At 37.3% G+C, this 19,611-nt stretch overlaps 1 protein-coding gene across 1 annotated transcript; it reads right to left on the reverse strand.

The window, feature by feature from the left end:
* Positions 1–1,288: 1,288 nt before the first annotated feature.
* Positions 1,289–6,981, reverse strand: LOC149784762 (uncharacterized). Its single transcript, XM_089932783.1, has one exon. It carries the CDS (start codon positions 6,708–6,710, stop codon positions 5,298–5,300), a length of 1,413 nt encoding a protein of 470 aa, XP_089788909.1. The 5' UTR covers positions 6,711–6,981; the 3' UTR covers positions 1,289–5,297.
* Between the last annotated feature and the right edge of the window lie 12,630 nt (positions 6,982–19,611).

A 19,611-nucleotide genomic window follows, 5' to 3' on the forward strand; every position in this document is an offset into this window, starting at 1 on the left:
GGAGAAAACGATCGTTTGATATAATCATTATGCTTAAAGCGGGGAACTTGCCAATCAGACGTAATACCGAAAGATATTAATGTTCCTGCTATGAGGAAAGATTGTGTCAAATTTGTAACGGTAAACATCGAAAATGAACTCAATTTTTTTATTACTACTAGTCCTCTATATGGAGAAGTACGAAGAAAATATTTACCCATCTTTGTATATAAAAATCCAACCTTAGAAATGCTTAGGACTTTATACACAATGATATTTAGTAAAATTCTGATGACTTGTTTAGCATTATTTACTATAAAAGCCGTAAAGATTAGAGAATACGTTTTATCAACGTTTGCTTGATTACTGCTCAATATAAACTTTAGTCACTCCTATATCCGAAAAAACCCCAATAAGTATTACTTTTATGTATATTACTTCTTATAAATACGATTTTCTTTTGATATGCATTATATTATATTTTGTACCGCCTGATGTGTGGATATGTATCAATCACCAGTGGCCTATATTACAAATAAACACATTATTATTATTATTATTATTATTAATATAATATGTATCAGTCACTAGTGGTCTATATTACAAATAAGCACATTATTATTATTTTTGTTATTATTATTATTATAAGGAAATTAATATAATAATGCCGTATTACTATTATTATAAGGAAAACACTAGAATAATAACAGTCCATACTGATTGTAAAGTGTATGTAGTCTGTAATTTGACTGTAGCTTGATTTGGTTTTACACTGTTAAAATACTGCATCCTGCAATACAATGAAGCTATATATATATATATATATATATATATATATATATATATATATATATATATATATATATATACACGAGATGCACAAGCGATTTAATGTTGCATGGACAGCGATTATTGTCACCTTTGTGTATTGTCTGATTCTAATGTATTTGCTAAAGTGATAGGAATGTTTATCAATCCTACACAAAAGTTGTACTTATAGTTACACGTAACTATATATTATATGTGTGAGGTGATTGCACAGATAATAAGAGTTTTACAAAATGAATTTTTTTAAATCAATTGTTATGTGTGTGTATGTGTGTGTTGATGTTGTTTGTATTTATTATCTGCCAAAACGAGATACAGAGGTGATAACCTTTAACGATGATCACAGGTAGGTTATAATATTATTAAATTACAGAAAAGGAGTAACATTGATGTATCTCAATCATGAAAACACTGTGATATGAGAGTGAAAGCAACATGTCCCATGCAACAAATATTATAATAATAATACTGGTGAAAATAGTTTATTGGCAATGTCAGCCATAGGCCGATAATATTAGTCACATAACAATATTGTAATGATGTATAGTGCCAATCAGATTTAAGACAGGTGAAAACGGAAATATAAAGTAAGCAGAAGATAAAACATGTTAAGCATCATATAGCTACATAGCTGTGATCTTTATTATAGATACAGTAAAAGAACGAACAATATATATATATATATATATATATATATATATATATATATATATATATATTCACGCGTTCATTTGATCTCTTCTGCAGAATGCTGAAAATACTTACTTTGCAAGCTGAAATACAATAACACGGTTCCTTGACATTGTAAGTGAATAGACCTCTTCATATGGGCGTTTTTAATAAGAATTAGTAGGTCTGAGCATTGGAGCAGAACGTGTTGCAGGTTGATTCAGATTTTAGTGTTGTAGTCATTGGCTCATTCAACCTTACCCTATGTGATCAGTCATACAAAACGAGTAAACATTTTGTTAGCTGGTCATTGCATCTGACATCTCGAGTCCTGCTGAATGAGGTTTCATGGATATTAATTTTTTTATTTCTTATTTCCAAGTAACAACGTGAAGCTACCTTGAACAAGATTAGGCTTTAGATCTTGGATCTTGGATCATTATGCTGAACGGTACTTCATTTAAAGGTAAAATAACACAGGCGCACACACTGTTCTATATACACTGTTTCAGTCTGACTATCATGTCCTAAACAAAACTGTAAGTGGACTTAGAGGAACATTCTTTTTATGTAATTTTGCATATTAACATGTTTATACTTCACACCTTGTTTAAGAAACGATGCTGAGACTGCAGAGAAATACTTTTAATATCCACTTTATGGAAAAGAGAAATCTAATGAATTTCTGAGACGTTTATCTCTTGGATCAAAGTGGAAAAACTACTGGTCCGGGCTTTGGAACACTGCTATTTTCAGTCCCTGAGATGCACGAAACCGCAAAAGGTATCAAAGAAAACAAGTGTGCCTACTAAAAATTCATACACAAACAAATGAAATTAGTTTTGTTTTCCTTTAAAACTATGATTCAACATAAATCAGAATTAGAAGTTATATATCAAGAAATCAATGTCTCCAGTAAAATATCTATCAAATGAAAATAATTACGGAAAAGAAATGTTATTAGCGTCAGCAAATTCAAAACCATATACATGTACAAGGATTGGGAACTTCAAATCTAAGTGCATAGTATAAAAAGTAAACATTTCCCATCACAGAAAAAATGATACACATTATGATGTTATAAAAAGAAAAGTTTTAACCCTTAAATAATCTCTGCCAGTAAAACCAAAAGCTAATATTTTGCAAACAGCCTAACTTCCTAAAGATTACTTGGTTAGCAAATATCACTTCAAAAGTTTTACATTTTGACCAAATTATACAGCACATTAGAAAGGATTGAATTTTCTGTAAAATTAATTTTGGACTAGTAATCCAAATAACTAATCACCAAACCTGGAATGATACTCAGTGGAACTCATATCATTTCTTAACCCTTTACCTCATGCAAGCACCTTTGGACACCTCTACTCTGTTTGCACAGAAGCGCCTTTTGACGTCTCCATTCCATTCGCATGGAAGCACCTTTTGACGTCTGCTGTAAATATCAGCCATTTTAAGCCGGTTTTCGTAGACCCACCTTTGGTGGAAAACCCCCTATTATGTACTACATTCATTTCTGCGAATGACAATTACGTCAGATCACGTGGTCACTGTTTATGGTCTGGTCAATATCTGCTATTTAAAGTAACTGGTTCGTAATCTCCACTCTCCAAAATGGAGGTCGCTGATTTCATTCAATACTTACGAAGTTTTCATCATTAGAATCACAACTATGACAGATTCAATAACTTCGATAAATGCTCTGATATTGATGCAGGCAGCAATTAGTTTGTAAAAATTATCAAATTCAGATCACACAGTGATGTATACACGGACACAAACTTCTAAATTTCGAGTATGAGAAATGGTAGCTACGGTTGGTCACGTGGTCTCACTGACTTGACGGTGAACGAGTCCTCTCACGATTTTAAAGCACAAAACAAAAATTCCGTGAAAAATAACTAAACAACTATAACAATCGGACTTTACTCTAATTTTTTCCACACATAATAGAATGATGTATACTAAAAATGTAAAATGGTTAAAAATTGCTGTTAATGTAACATACACTACATTGCTTAACAGTTAACAGGCAGGCCTATGCGTATGCAGTCAAATAGGTAATAGGTGTTCTATTTATAGAACGCTGCACTGGGTAATGTTGCTGATTTCTAACAACTTTGTTTTGATTTGTAGTGATCCTTATAAATATAGTACTTCTATTTTCATATGACAGCCATCAATTGAATGTGATAATACTGTAATAATATCAAATACGTTTATGTTTCTAACATCATTGTGTAATGAGGTCAATAGGACATTGGACAGCCATTGTTAACATACTTATATTAAGACACTTTATGACAAACTTTACATCTGAATGCTTTGTATACAGTATGAATCAACACATTTGATTACAAGCTTCACATTTAAATGGTTTATTTCCAGTATGAATCAATGATTCTCACTTCAAATGACTCCTCGAGGTAAACTTTTATCACGAACTTGACATTTCAATGATTTATCTTCTGTCTAATCATCATTTGCCTATTAATGAATGTGGCTTGCAAACATTTTATCACAAACTTCACATCACAATGTTTGATTTCCTATTGCATCATCTTGCATGTCATCAAATTTCTGTTCTTTACAAACAAGTGGTAATGAAATTTCATGTGTAAACGGCATATCTCCAGTGCCTCTTCAACTGACTACTCCACATAAACATTTTATCATATTACTGATATCTGAATGGTTTATCTCTAAAAGGCATCCTCTTCTGTCAAATTACTGCTGGTCCTAAACAATGTGTCATAAATATCACAGTTCAACAGTTTACCTCCAGTATGTATCCTTCTGTACATTGTCAAATCATCACAACATCTAGACATTTATTTTCCAGTATGTATCATGTATTTCTATGATCTTGGTCAACACCACTAAGAACTAACAAGATGCACTGAGATACACTAAAAGGCTCTAAGTGCTAGAAATTGGGAACTAAGAACATTGTAAGGCATCAAATTGCACAAGAGAACTTAAACTGTACTAAAATAAATGGATAAATATTGCTGATATCGACCATAATAAATACCAACATATTTTTGAGCCAAAGGAAAGAAAACTCTGTCTAGGCTTTGTTGTATTGGTCAGTGAAGAAGAAATATGACAAGAAAAACAAAAGAACAGAAACAAAACAAGAAAAGAAACAGCCAAAAGCAAATGGAAAAAGGTACCAATAAAAGTACACAAACAAAACTGAAAGAAAAAGAGACATGGGAAAATAAACAGGTATTAATCTGAAGTAAAAAAGAGGAAGAATCATCAATTCTACTGACTTATTTCCAGTATCTATCATTAAGTATCTCTTGAAGTGACTATTCCAGGTAAATATTGTATAACTATCTTGATGTTAAAATGATTTATCTCCAGTATGATGTATCTCTTGAAGTGACTACTCCAGGTAAATATTGTATAACTATCTTGATGTTAAAATGATTTATCTCCAGTATGATGTATCTCTTCAAGTGACTATTCCAGATAAATATTGTATAACTATCTTGATGTTAAAATCATTTATCTACAATATAATGCATCTCTTCAAGTAAATATTCAAGGTAAATATTTTATGAAAAACTTGGCATTTAAATGGTTTATTTCCAGTACGTTTTTTCTTGTCTCTTGAAGCTACTACTGGTCCTTAACAATTTGTTTTAACAAAATCACATTTTTATGGCTTAATTATATCCAGTATGTATTTTTTGGTGACTTTTCAGACCATTGATGCACCAAGACCTGTAATTACAAACTTTACATTTGAATGGTTTATTTCCATTATGAATAATTGTGTGGCTCTTCAAATGACTTCAAATCACTACTTCTCATTTAGATGGTTTACCTCCAGTGTGTACAATCATGTGCGCCTTCAACTGCTTTTTCCATGTAAACATTTCATTGCAAATCTCACATTTGAATGGTTTATATCCAGTGTGGATTCTCATGTGCTTCCTCAAATCAGAGCTTTGTTTGGACATGTAATTACAAACTTCACATTTGAATGGTTTATCTCCAGTATGTATCATCATGTGGCTCGTCAACCTACTACTCCAAATAAACGTTTTGTCACAAAGTTGACATTTGAATGGTTTATCTTCGGCATGCATCCTCTTGTGTATCGTCAATATACTGCCCGTACTAAACATCTTATAACAAATTTGGCATTTGAATGGTTTATCACCAGTATGAATCATAGTGTGGGTCTTCAAATTATTACTACTCGTCAACATTTTATGACAAATTTGACATTTGAAAGGTGCATCTCCAGTGTGTACCATACTGTGTCTCTTCAACTGACTACTCGTGGTAAACATTTTATGACAAACTTCACATTTGAATGGTTTATCTCCAGTATGTATCATCATGTGGCTGTTCAACTGATAGCTCCACATAAACATTTTGTCACAAATTTGACATTTGAATGGTTTATCTCCATCATGCATCCTCTCGTGTATCGTCAATTTCCTGCTGGTTCTAAACATTTTATGACAAATTTGGCATTCGAATGGTTTATCACCAGTATGAATCATAGTGTGGGTCTTCAAATTATTACTACTCGTCAACATTTTGTGACAGATTTGACATTTGAAAGGAGTATCTCCAGTATGTACCATCCTGTGTCTCTTCAACTGACTCCTCGTGGTGAACATTTTATGACAAGCTTCACATTTGAATGGTGTATTTCCAGTATGTATCATCACATGGGTCATCAAATGACTACCGCTCGTAAATAATTTTTCACAAATATGACATTGGAAAGGAGTATCTCCAGTATGTACCATCGTGTGGCGCTTCAACTGACTACTCCTGGCAAACATTTTGCCACAAACGTGACATTTGAATGGTTTATCTCCAGTATGCACTGTCATGTGGGACTTCAAGCTACTACTGCCGGTAAACATTTTATGACAAATTTGACATTTAAAAGGTGTATCTACAGCATGTACCATCGTGTGTCTCTTCAAATGAGTAATAGTGGTAAACATTTTATTACAAACGTCACATTTGTATGGTTTATCTCCAGTATGTACCATTGTGTGGCGCTTCAAACTGCTACTCCTGATATACATTTTATCACAAACTTGACATGTGAATAGTTTATCTCCAGTATGTACCATCGTGTGGGTCTTCAAATAACTTCTCTTAGCAAACAGTTTATCGCAAAATTCACATTTGAATGGTTTATCTCCGGTATGTCCCATCGTGTGGGTCTTCAACCGGTTTCTACTGGTATACATTTTATCACAAACTTGACATTTGAATGATTTATCTCCAGTATCTTTTTCAAATGCTTCTTCAAATCAAATTCTTCTACTCCAATAACTTAAGTTCAAAACACGGCTGTTCGGATGATACTTAGAGTACCCCAATCAGGTCTCACTGGATAGCTTCGTATTTTGACATCCCCCTAGTTTTTTAGGCATAATGCATGAGCCAAATTATCACAAGCCTAGCATTTATAAATTCACATATTAGCTAAATATGTCGTGTGGTTTAGATTTACTTTGATTTAGGCTTGGAAATGGGTTGGCTTGTTGGTGCCTGCCTGTCACAGTTAGACTAGCATTGGAGATCAAATGCGTAACTTGGGCTGGAAATGAGCAGCTGATTTGGCTTACGTATTACGTGTGTCTGCTGAAGAGATAAATTGACATAGAACACAATTAATTTTACTATATATTCTCTACATTTGTTTCTCAGTACTTACCTTTCCACTGTGACAATCAATACCAATCATATGCTAATATAAAATACCTTCAAAGATGACTTCACTGTGAAGTTCTCATTCATGAGGGAAATAGCAAATTTGGATATTGCAAGTGAATACAATCAAATGTGGTCACACAGATCAACTATAGGTACCATTAAATCATATATCATTAACTAAATGTGAAATTCTGATCCCCAAAACTTGTAAACAAGAATGGAAATTTGCATATGTGGGACATATACAATGTGATCAAATGTGCAAACATACATCAAATGATCTGTTTGAGCATTTATAATGTCTTTTTAAGAGTGTTGGTTACCAATTATTAATCTCGTTGATTTTGAATGGAATCAGATATCAGCTGATGCTTCAATACGGCACTCTGTCAGTTAAGTATTACGCCAGTAGTGAAGTGGGCCACCCTAGCGTCAATGGAAATTAGCATTACAGAGACCCCTGGGCCACTCTAGCGTCAATGGAAAATTAACATGGAGAAAAATAGTGGGCCACTCTAGCGTCAAGGGGAATTTAACATGGGAATAAATCGTGGGCCACTCTAGCGTCAAGGGGAATTTAACATGGGAATAAATCGTGGGCCACTCTAGCGTCAAGGGGAATTGAATATGGAGAAAAATCGTGGGACAATCTAGCGTCAAGGGAAATTGAATATGGGATTTTTTTTTTTTTTAAATAAAATTTTTTTTTAAAAAAAAAAGGGGTAGGCAATTGAAAGTCATTCTCTTTTCGAGAAATATGGGTGGCCCTGAAAAGGGCCTTTGGTTTTTCTTCTTCTTCTTATTCTGCTTCTAATTTCTTCTTTTTCTCAACCAACTTCTTATTTTCTCTCCTACACTCTTCTCTTCTTTTCTTTCTTTTTTTTTCTCCTTCTCTTCTTTCTTCTTCTCTTCCTCCTCTTGTTTCTTCCTCTTCTCATTTTCTTCTTCTTTTTCAATTTTTTCGTTCCATTTTCTTATCCTTATCCTTTCCTCTTCATCCTCCTTCTCCTCCTTTATCTCTTTCATGACACCACTTATTATGTCCTTTACTTTTCTTAAATTGTTGATCTCCATCTTTACTCGATGGGGACTATAGGAATAGTGGTCTTCATTGAGTCTCACTAACATCAGCTCCATCATTCCTAAATTGTCCAAAACGTCTTGTAATTTTTGCATTTTGTCAAGGTGGTTCGAAGCCATCTTCTTTTTTATTCTTTTATAGAATGGTTTGAACGACGAATACTGTGGGTTCTTATACGAAAAGCGCGGACGTGAAGGAAAACATCCCCCTAAAACATAAAATTGATCTTACCTAGATCATGACCAAACAACGCGCGGACGTGAAGGAAAACATCCCCTACTTTTCTCATTTCATATGATCTACTATCCACATACGTGAACCATCAATAAACAATCCCCAAATCTACTATTTACACACGCAAATCATTAAAACACAATCGTACTTGAGCTTTTACATAACCCTATCTATACTCTCCACATACGCTAAGAAGCAATAAACTAACCCATAATCTACTATTCACACAAACTTACGTGAGCGGTTACAAACACAAACACACAAACACATACACTCGCACTATGAATAAAGAGTCAGTGCTTATATTCACACTACTCTACCTACACACACACACACACACACACACACACACACACACATTGGCAAATTGATGGTTATTTCTTTACTAGAGTATTGGGTAGCCCTGAAAAGGGCTGTTTGTTTTTTGGAACTTCATGGACACCTGGTTAATGATGGCACCTTCCAGGCCTGGCGCCACATACAGCAGCAGAGAGACTGGGCCCACCAACTTTTTCGTCCAACAGGACCATCTATCGAAAACTCTTCTGATAGAAGGTCTTATTTCACAAAAATAACCCTTCTAGCCAGAAACTCTGATGACTAAATCCTCTTTTCTGGCTAGAAGGGGTTATTTCGACAGCGATAACTCACTATAAAAAATGTTTCTTCGCGGGGGTGACGTCGACGACGACGTTGGTGGCCCAGTCTCTCTGCTGCTATCATTTTAGGATTTTTAGTTAAAAAATGTATCTAACCCAACTCGGTATCGTGTCCGAGGATCATGTAAATTTATCGTCACAAACCCGTGTGGTTTTCGTTGAGCATGACTAAAGAAATTTCTGAATTTATTGATGTCCATGTCACCACTGCACCAAGTCTGATGAATATTTCTCAGCGTGTGTGCGTCAACTCCGTTAAACACTGCAAGAACGTTACAATTATCTCTGATCACTTTTGGAATTTGTGTATACCGTTGAGTCACATAAATGACATCAGTGTTTTTATGACGCCCACGGGAAAATATTCTCGCAGGGTTTGCTTGTTTATCCAGCATGACATCATCGTACACTACTAGATTATTAATTGATCCATCGATGTCATCAATGCCGGGTGCATCATTTATGTCAGTTATGAATTCAACTACGTTTTCGTCGGTCTCACTGATTGTTTTTGCACTCTCGTTAAAATCTTTTAGCACTTGATAACATCGCTGATCGTCCACAGACGGGGCAATCAAATATAATTTATCCCACTTCATCCACTTCATTATCAAATTCAACAACAGCTGTGTTTTACCCGACCCAGATGGACCTATGATAATCATTCGGATTGAATTTGGTAACACTGAGTTATGCTTGATTGGCTCTCGTCGCTTTGTCGCGGAAAAGTCAGTGATTTCCATTAGATATATCATAAAATAATATGGATTTATATTGTGTGAAATGCCGAGCACGTACCCCAACTACGCATACGACAACAATTACAACAAAAAATAATCGACAATCGCTCACGGGTAAGTGTGAACGATGTGGCACAAAACAATTTAGATTTATTAAAAAAAAAGCGGAGGTGATATCGCAGCCAAGTTAGGAAAATTACCAGGAGCTTCGTGGGCTAAATACCCAGGAGAAAAACATCTTCCAGGATATAATTACTGTGGTCCAGGAACCCGACTTGATATCAGACTTGATGCTCAGGATCAACCAAAACCCGGTGAGTATCCGATAAACGCTATCGATGCAGCGTGCCATGCTCATGATGTAGCTTACCGAAGCAAGGATTTGCAACAGCGCCATCTCGCGGACGTGAAATTAATTCACGCGTTAAATGCCATCCCTGATAAATCTTTCAAAGAAAGGTTAGCGTCCTGGTTGATAAAAACTGCAATGAAAGGTAAATTAGCGTTAGGTACTGGTATATAATGGAGTCGATTTATTATTCCCCAAGCGGATACTGGAGAGGTAACGCAGCAATTGATAAACTTGCTAGCGGGGCATCAGTAACACGCGCGGTTGCCAAAAATTGGTTATCCCGACAGGCAATATGGCAAATTTATCTACCGCGCCCTAAACAAATCCACTTTGCGCATTTCGATGTTAGTGTACCAAATGAGGTTCATCAGGCTGATATATTATTTCTGCCACATGATACTATCCGAAGACGCACATACAAGTACGCGTTAACCATAGTTGATGTTGCCAGTAGATACAAAGATGCGGAACCGTTAACAACTAAAACAGCATCCGAGGTTGCTTCTGCGTTTGAAAGAATTTATCGGCGAGGACCTCTGCGATGGCCACATCTGCTACAAGTTGATCCTGGCAAAGAATTTCAAGGTGCAGTATCATCGTTGATGAAACAACATAACGTCACCATACGACGAGGACACACTGAAATTCACCGTGATCAGGCAATTGTTGAGCGATTCAATCGAACACTTGCTGAGCGGTTATTTGGATATCAATACTCGAGGGAATTCATTCAGGATACGAGATCGCGCGAATGGGTTGCAAGATTACCAAGCGTGATAACTGCGCTAAATAATGAAATAACTCGAACAACCAACATGAAACCTTCCATCGCGAACACGAAAAAAAATATACCCGTACGACGTGATTCTTCAGCGCAGCCGATACTGGGTAATGTTACTGTAAGATATTTATATGAACCAGGTGAACTTGAAGGTGGTAAACGAAGAGCGACTGATCCCATTTGGAGTGTTACCACACATAGCATATCCACCGTGACAAGATCCACTGGCAGACCAGCAATCTATAGATTAGATTCAACTGCTCCTCAACGCGGATTCACCCGTGAGCAACTTCAGGTAATTCCCGAGGATACACAATTGCCGCCAAAATCACTGAAGTGACTTAACTAGCGCTGGCACCCCGACGTCGATTACATTCAAGACAGGTCAACATGACATTATCACGTGTATGACCGCGATTGTTATCTTTTCTGTCTACGGTAAATTGTCTTGAATTTTTATTCGAATACTGCCATAGCATTATGCAGTTACAGCTCGCGCAGTGATTATTCTGTTGTTGTTTCAGCGCAACAACGAAGTCAACATCAAGATCAAAATCGCGATTATTTTTTTTGTCACTCTGTTTGTAACCGGCGAGATTTTTTCTTATTACATCACCATCGCTGTTGTTTTCATTGTTTTTATCAGCGTTTGATTTAAAATCCGAAGGATTTTCCAAGACAATTCTTCGCAGTTGAGATATTCTTCTGACTCTGGACACCGCCAAGTAGACTAAGTTTGACTATTCGATTCGATCATCAATGATCCAGAGAGTTGTATCTGAAATAGTCAGTCCTTGAGAACAATGAATGGTCATTGCGTATCCTAGCGTCCACGGGGATTTATTCATCGCTAGTGCATCCTCAACAGCATCGATGTCAACTAGCACAATATCATTCAATACTAAATTCTGTTTCTCTGTCCCTGACGCAGTCAGGCGTCCTGGAATATCAACATCTATATTTTGTAGCCGTGTATCAGTTGGTCTATAACATAACGGCGTTGGCAGCATTGGAAACTTTATTTTTTGTAACCGAAATAGCTGTTGTTGAAGTGTGTCTCTGACTATCTTTCTACTCTTCACTATCAAATCGTTTGGTTTCCACACTTGTAAAAAGTCGCTCATCGAAGTTTCAGGAATCATCTGGCGCATGATTTCACATTGAATTTTATTCGGTTGTAGCCTGATTAGTGTTTTAAATTCTTTCAGCGTTGCATCAAGTGCTCGGTAATCATCAGACACTTCTTCGTGATAATCAACAAAATTCCTCAGCCAATCATGCGAAGATGCGCCGACAAACGGAGGTGGTTGACCGTGATCGCCGCACATAATCACTGCAGTATTTTTCGTTAACAGCCAATCAAGAAATGTTTTTAACGTTTCCAGCGGTACCGTACATATCTCATCCCAAATTATTATATCATTGATATATTTTGTTCCCATTCGATCTGGCGTCCACGTACCGCCGCTGTATTTGAAAAAGCTGTGATAAGTACAAGAATTGACTCCTCGTTGTTTCATCTCCCTGGCAAGTCTGTGTGTGGGTGTTAGCACAATCATATCTGAATTCCGAAATAATTCAATCGCTCGAGTTGTTTTACCAGACCCGCCCGGCCCGTTCAAATAAACAGTTTTATGTCTGGTGATTGGATCATCCACAGACGGTGCGGAAGATATTTCTGGCATTGTTGATTTATAATAATCGTCCTCGATTGCAACATCAGCGGATTCACAATACTCGTGCAACATCTCGGCTTTTATTCTCCACGAACCCCATTCATCTCCGCCGCAGAATTTCATTATATCGGTCAGTGATTCTGAATATTTCTTGTCGATGTAAAATGAATCTGTGGCAACTCTGACTGCGGTGTCAGGAAATCGATTTACCATTGATAACAAATTTATAGAAACATAAGCCAGCATTGAAGATCTCAAATGTGTGTATTGAGGCGATTCTCCGTCGATATAACTTACAATTGTGCCCAACTTTTTCCCGTCGGACAAGAACACATCCTCCCTGTTACAAAATATGTCTCTGGCAACCGCGTCGGCGATTATAAAATCCAATTCAGCTTCATCGATAATCAACCGCGAGTGATGCATTTTATGATCAAATGCTGCACCCTGAGTAAATTTACCGATTATTCTTCGTCCAAGATCTTTCGCTGTGATTTCACTGTTTTTGAGCCTAATCTTGAGAATTTTAGGAGCTCCTTCTCGGATAGCATCAATAGGAGTTTCTGGACGTGTTTGTGTCCATTCTTCGATAACTTCATCGAGAGTTACACGTTCTGGTGTTGGCAACCAAACTGAGGTCTGCGGTCGATAACATATGATTGCTTCGCTGACAGTCAACGATACCAGTATGCCGCTGTCAAGCATGTATCGCAATAACACTATTGGTACCCAGCGCTTTTCGACGAAGTGTCTGCCAAACCAAACATAACAAATCGGATGAAGTCCCGCAGCAAATTCAAACGAAGTCACACGAGCAAATCCTGTCAGGTCAGCGTCGGGTAAACTGCCGTTTACGGCGACTCGTGTCATCGAGTTCGTGGGGTGTCCAAACCGCGCAAAGTATTCGCGACACTCGCCGTTCCCGAGAAAGCTTCCTGGGTAGCAGGCAATCATATCCACGGAAATCATATCCCGGTAGTCATATCGGGTATTCCACAACCCGCCATGACCATACTCGACACAACTTAATTGTATATCTGAAAGAAACTGACTTCAGATTGGTCTCCACGAATTTCTTTCTCTGGCGGCGTGAGCGGCAACACTTGGAACTGTAAAACAATTAACCAATAACTGCTCATCGCTAGCATCTCTCATATACGTTTTTGCGAGTTTTTTCATTTGTTGGTGCAACGATTCTGTTCTGTATAATTCTCCGTTGGGTCTCACAAATTGATCATAGTCGCCATCTTCAGAGCTCCTAAATAACCAAACCGACACAGGGTCGGTTTTACTCAGCGCGTAAATAACCTCGTATATGTTTACAGAATAAAACTTGACAACACGGTCTCGTGGAAATATTGTAACCGCATCAGTCCACGCGTGCGAATTATGATCAATAATTTCAATCGGTGTTCCTGACTTTTTATAATGCTTCGAACTGTATAATATTTCTCCGGTTAGTGTTTTTACTGTTATTGAGCATTTTAATTTACTTGATAGCGCAGCAACATCATTTATTGTTGCCCCGGTATCTTTAACCGATTCACCCCATGATGTTATTTTTTTACGTCGCAGGTCGGTTAAACCGTTTCCTCGTTTTGTGTTTTTAAAATGTTCCATTACTCGCTCGGCTACACAATTCAACGCCAACGACGTAGTCGTCGACGCAGTCGTTCGCATCGGAGCGAGTTTATCAATTTTTGGTTTTTTTACAGGATATATTCCATAAATGACTGCGGTTACAGGATACGCTCGAGCGTAATATGGTATATCAATCCCGGTGAGCATTCCTGGTTTACAGCCACTACTTAACAGAGCGGTCTTTCCGTTAGCAAGAACAGGGTCGAGTTTGTCACGGATAATCCACGTATCGTCTTCAACGTTGACAATAAATTTTATTCTGAAAAAGTATTTCTTGTTGCGTTGATGAAAATTAATATAATCAATAATTGTTTTTGCTCGGGCATCAGTCATTGTAGCATCGATGATGTTCTCATCGATGACATCGTCGTCGTCGCGGATAATTTTAAATGTCGACCATACATGAGAGGCCCCGTCGTCGCTGAATTCTTTTTTACCCTCGTTGATAATATCGAACAGATCAGTTAGATGCCGTCGTCGTGGATCCGGGTTTAGCCTGTCAAGATCGAATCTCCCAGCGCCAACTGCGGATAACCTCGAAAACTCCTCCATGTTATATTTAAGACAAATATTTAAATAAGAAAATATTGTATATACAATGAACAACTGCAGATGGTTAAAAGTTGGATGTGTAACAGTCTGTGGTAAGCCCTGTAGGAAGGAATTCTGCGGTGAACATATACAGAGCATCAAACGAGGAAGCACAGGACCTATTCGTTGCCTGCGATGTGGCATTGGTGTCAGGGGTAAAACACAATTATGTGCGGGGTGTGGGGGGGGGGGGGAAACGATACCGGGAACTCAAGCGATATTACAATAAAAAAAAATAACGGAGACGCGCTAAAATCCGAGAGTGATTATATAACTAGGTTTTCAGACAAATTATAAATTAGACAAATACATTATTATATAAATGAGCCAAGAATTTGTCTCACATCCAACCATTAAAAATTATGAAGCATCACCACAGGGAATAGTCAGACACTGTAGGTTGAAAAAACCAGTTGGTACTGTTAATAATGCTGGTTATCTCCAATTTAGGGTTGCTGGAGGGAAACATTATTATAATCATAGGTTCTTGTTCTAGTGTTTCCGCGGAGAGATCAAAAAGGGTCTTGTAATTGATCACATTGATGGAGATAAACTTAATAATAATTTATCTAATTTAAGAGCTGTGACGCAGAGCGAAAATTGCAAGGCTGGAATACTGGCCGTAACAATAAAAGAGCCAAGAAGGTTGTTTCCATGAATTTAAATACAAATGAAAAAATAATATTTCATTCTGTATGTGCAGCTGGCAAGTATTTCGGTATCTGTGCGGCTTCAGTACAAAAAGTTGCAGAAAAAATATATAAATCCGCGTTGGCAAAAAAGTATAATAATCAGAAAATTATATTTCGTTATCACGAGAATTTTCCAACGGAGATAACTCTGCAGCGACTGCGTGAAAGTCAATGATACAATTATTTCCCCCTTGACAAGTCAAGGTGACAGGTACGAGCAGACGATTTTCTGCACAAGGAAGTAAATAACTTCCCTTGACGCTATCAAGGTGACAGCGCAAGAATGATTTTATCCCTTTGATTTTATCAAACAAACGCGTATTTATCTTTTTTTTCACAGACAATATCGCTATTTCATTACACTTGTTCGGGTTTATGGCTCATCTGTGGTTTCCACATGATCATATTTAAGAAAATACGTTTTAAACAAATCACGCTGAGCTATTTCTGAACTTTCAAGTATCAGTCAGTTTATATACAATATCGTCCTGATATCATATTGGGGTTTCGAAACCCAACGAAGTTGCACAACCTTCTTCGTTATCGCCCCGTTTCGGGGTAACCTTTTACCCCAAAACAGGGTTGATTTCAGGGGTACGTGTGCAACTTGTTGGATGTAGAATTATAACCCCGCATACCGTCCTTAGGATAAGTTATATATGTTTGTGCCGTCTTAAGATAAGTTAGAATTAAGTCCCAGGATAAGTTATATATACAGTTGTAAAATACAACTGCTGTAAATAGCTTCTACTGCTGTAAATACAACTGCTGCTGTAAATATGCTTCTACTGTAAATACTATATGTTTGTACCGTCCCTAGGATAAGTTAGAATTAAGTACTAGGATAAGTTATGTGTTATGTGTTGTCCCATATGAGCCTTGCTAGCATATCAAATGGTAAGCAAGGAGGTTCACAAATGGGGAATGTCTCGTCGTTTCGCAAACACACCCTCTGGGCTTTCTAGACTGTTATTTGGCAGTTTAGGAGCTCAATCGGGGGTAGTGTTTCCGCCCCTCCTGAGTTTGGTAGGATGTCATAAGACACCCTAGAGACTCAAGGAGATGTGATGTTTTTTATTTCTTTAAATATTTAAAGATTTAAAAATATATATAAATTTGAATCAAGAAAATATCAATAATGTGATTGATGCTATTCAAAAATTAGAAAAACAAGGATTTAATATATTACTAAATGTTGAAACTATTCTGTCAGATTTTTAATCATTATACGAAGCTAAACGCGCAGGGCGTTATATTCTTCCTACTCAATATCGATTCATAAAGATGATCCAAAATAATTTGTATAAATCGCTAGCCAGCGTAGCGGAGACACAAATAAATGAATTTGTTCCACTGTCACGTGCAATCGAAAAGATCAGGCTGGCACTGGCAGCTGAGTATGAAACTAAAAAGATAATTAATAATCGGGTCCGGAAATTAAAGCATTGTATGTCCGCTGAAAATCCAGAGAATTTTGAAGTCAATGATAGCTTTGTCACGGATGACGAAGTCATTCACGAAGTCAACGGGAAGTAAATACCTCACCTTGACTTCGTCAGATACCTTGATAAAATCAAGGAAGTGAAATCGGGTACCTTGATAAAATCAAGGAAGTGAAATCGAAAGTAAAAAAAGAGTAATATTTTTTTTTTACTGTGTAAATTATGCAACTGTCCGATTTCGTTGGTTTTCATAGCAAAACACCCCACAAAATTCGTGACTTTGGTCTGTTTTGTTAAATTTTACCGGCAATTACCGTTATGAATCTGTGACTTTGGTCTGTTTCGTTGGTTTTCATAGCAAAATACCGTTATGAATCTGTGACTTTGGTCTGTTTTGTTAAATTTTACCAGCAAATACCCCATGAATCCACGACGCTGGTCAGTGGTAAAAAAAATATATATAAAGTAAAATATTTTTGAAATTCTTCGAATTTCAGGATGGAAATGTCTTTGACATTTCTACTGCAGGATCTTATCGAGATGATCCCGTGAAATGCACGAGTGAGCAACATTGAGGATTTGGTCTGCATCACAAGTAATCATCGTGATATTGTTTTCGCGGAGTTGCTTCAGCTGAAAATCTGTCAGTAAAAAGTCATCATTGCCGTACTTATCGATGATTATTTTAACAACGCCCGGGGAATGATTTCCGGTAAATATTTTTCGGATGAATTCTTCAAGCGCGCGCTTGTCAACGATGGAATATTTCACGTGTTGATACATACTATTATTTTCGCGTTCATTTAATATAATTTATTATGACAGTGCTGTCGCTGATGGTGATGTCGTTGGAAACGCCAACCGGGCTATCATCGGAATCACTTTGTGATTGACAATCACGCTGTGTTTCACTGTCACTGTCAGTGGAAATGTCGGACACATTTTCATCTTCATCACTGACAACAAAATCACTGTCAGAGAGATCTTCATCGGAATCATACTGTTGGTAATTCGAAGATTTTTTGGACATTATTATGATAGCGATATCGCTAATTGAAAGTCTTAAGATGAAAGTCCTTGAAAAATACTTCGTATTTTCACGACGAAAATCCTTGGAGTGTAAAACACTTTAGGATGAAAGTCTTAAGACGGAAATCGTTTCACGATTTCACCAGCAAATTAATACTAACAGTCTCCCCACGCAGGTCCAACAGTCTATGTTGCTGGTCAGTGACTTTAAAATTTATCCTTGTCAGCGTCGGATTATGACACCGCAGAAATACTGGATTGATTGGCTCTTGCACGATCAAAAATCCAGGTGGCTCTCTAGGAGTAAATGAATACAGTATAAACCCTTGCTGGGCTTGATTCGATGTTGTCGTGTCTATGTTGTAACTGCCATCGATGACATCACATACAAGATTGACTGCGACGACATCAGTGATTGCTACGATGCCCGGAGAAATATGCCGGCCATCGCTCGCTGTGGAATTATTGTGTGTTAAGATAACGGGTTCTGGTAGTATTCGCTTCCATTGTGCAAGTATGTTATCGAAGTATTCATCGACGATATCAGTGACGAATTTTCGTAAGATGACCGGGGAAACATATCCTGGTAATTTAAAATTCGGCAGTTCAGCTTCGGTCAGCGAGTACTTATCCAAAAATTGTTGTTTAATGATGGAGCTACTGTTAGTTACTACCTGAATCATTCGTTGGTTAATATATTCCATATCTGCGGAAATCTGATTTAATATTTCGATTTGCTTAATAATTTCTCCACGTGAACCTGTTACATCAGAAAGATGTTCTTGGAAGCGTTGCCGTAGATGCGCTAGTTGCGCGCTGTGCGCCACATTAATAGTTTTAAAAAATTCAGTAATTTCGCTCAGATAAACACGAAATCCTAATCCTCCCACTCCCGTTGAATATGTTGCACGAGTAAAAGTCCACACAATATCGCCGCCGTCACTAAGAGGCGGGATCCACCTATCCACCGTTGCACCTTTTATATCATCCAGACGCGGCCTATAACCGGGTGTAATTCCGTGATATGACTTCGCGTCAGTGATATAATCGGATTTTTCGGGTGCAGGGGGTGGTATCGGTGGTGCCGGTGGTGGATTTCGAGGCCATCCTAATACTGTTCTGATTGAACTGTTATAGATATCAACGGCGTAACCCGGTGTTGAGATTTCGATGATCGTGGACAGCGTTGGCTGGTGTGCAGTGATTGATATTTTTGCTTCTTTTCCGGTGATACGTTTTATTTGACGCTGTATTTCTTTGTTGATTTCTTCTATCTGATAACTCCCAGTGGGAAGTGTAATAGTATTCCAATCTGGTGTGCCATCAGCGCTATTCTGATATCAAAAAACAAATGAGTTATTTGGCAACTGTCTGTGAAATGATGTTGACCTGATATTGGGCCAACTGTGATATACTCGTAATTGTGCCAGCGCTATTTCGGTAACTGGAATTGCAGTTGGAAAATTAACATTAAATTCTGGTTTCGTCGAAGATATTGATATCATTGTGGTCCT

The sequence above is a fragment of the Sinohyriopsis cumingii genome, chromosome 14 (assembly GCF_028554795.1).
Source record: "Sinohyriopsis cumingii isolate HCF-2022 chromosome 14, ASM2855479v2, whole genome shotgun sequence".
NCBI classification, from domain to species: Eukaryota; Metazoa; Mollusca; class Bivalvia; order Unionida; family Unionidae; genus Sinohyriopsis; species Sinohyriopsis cumingii.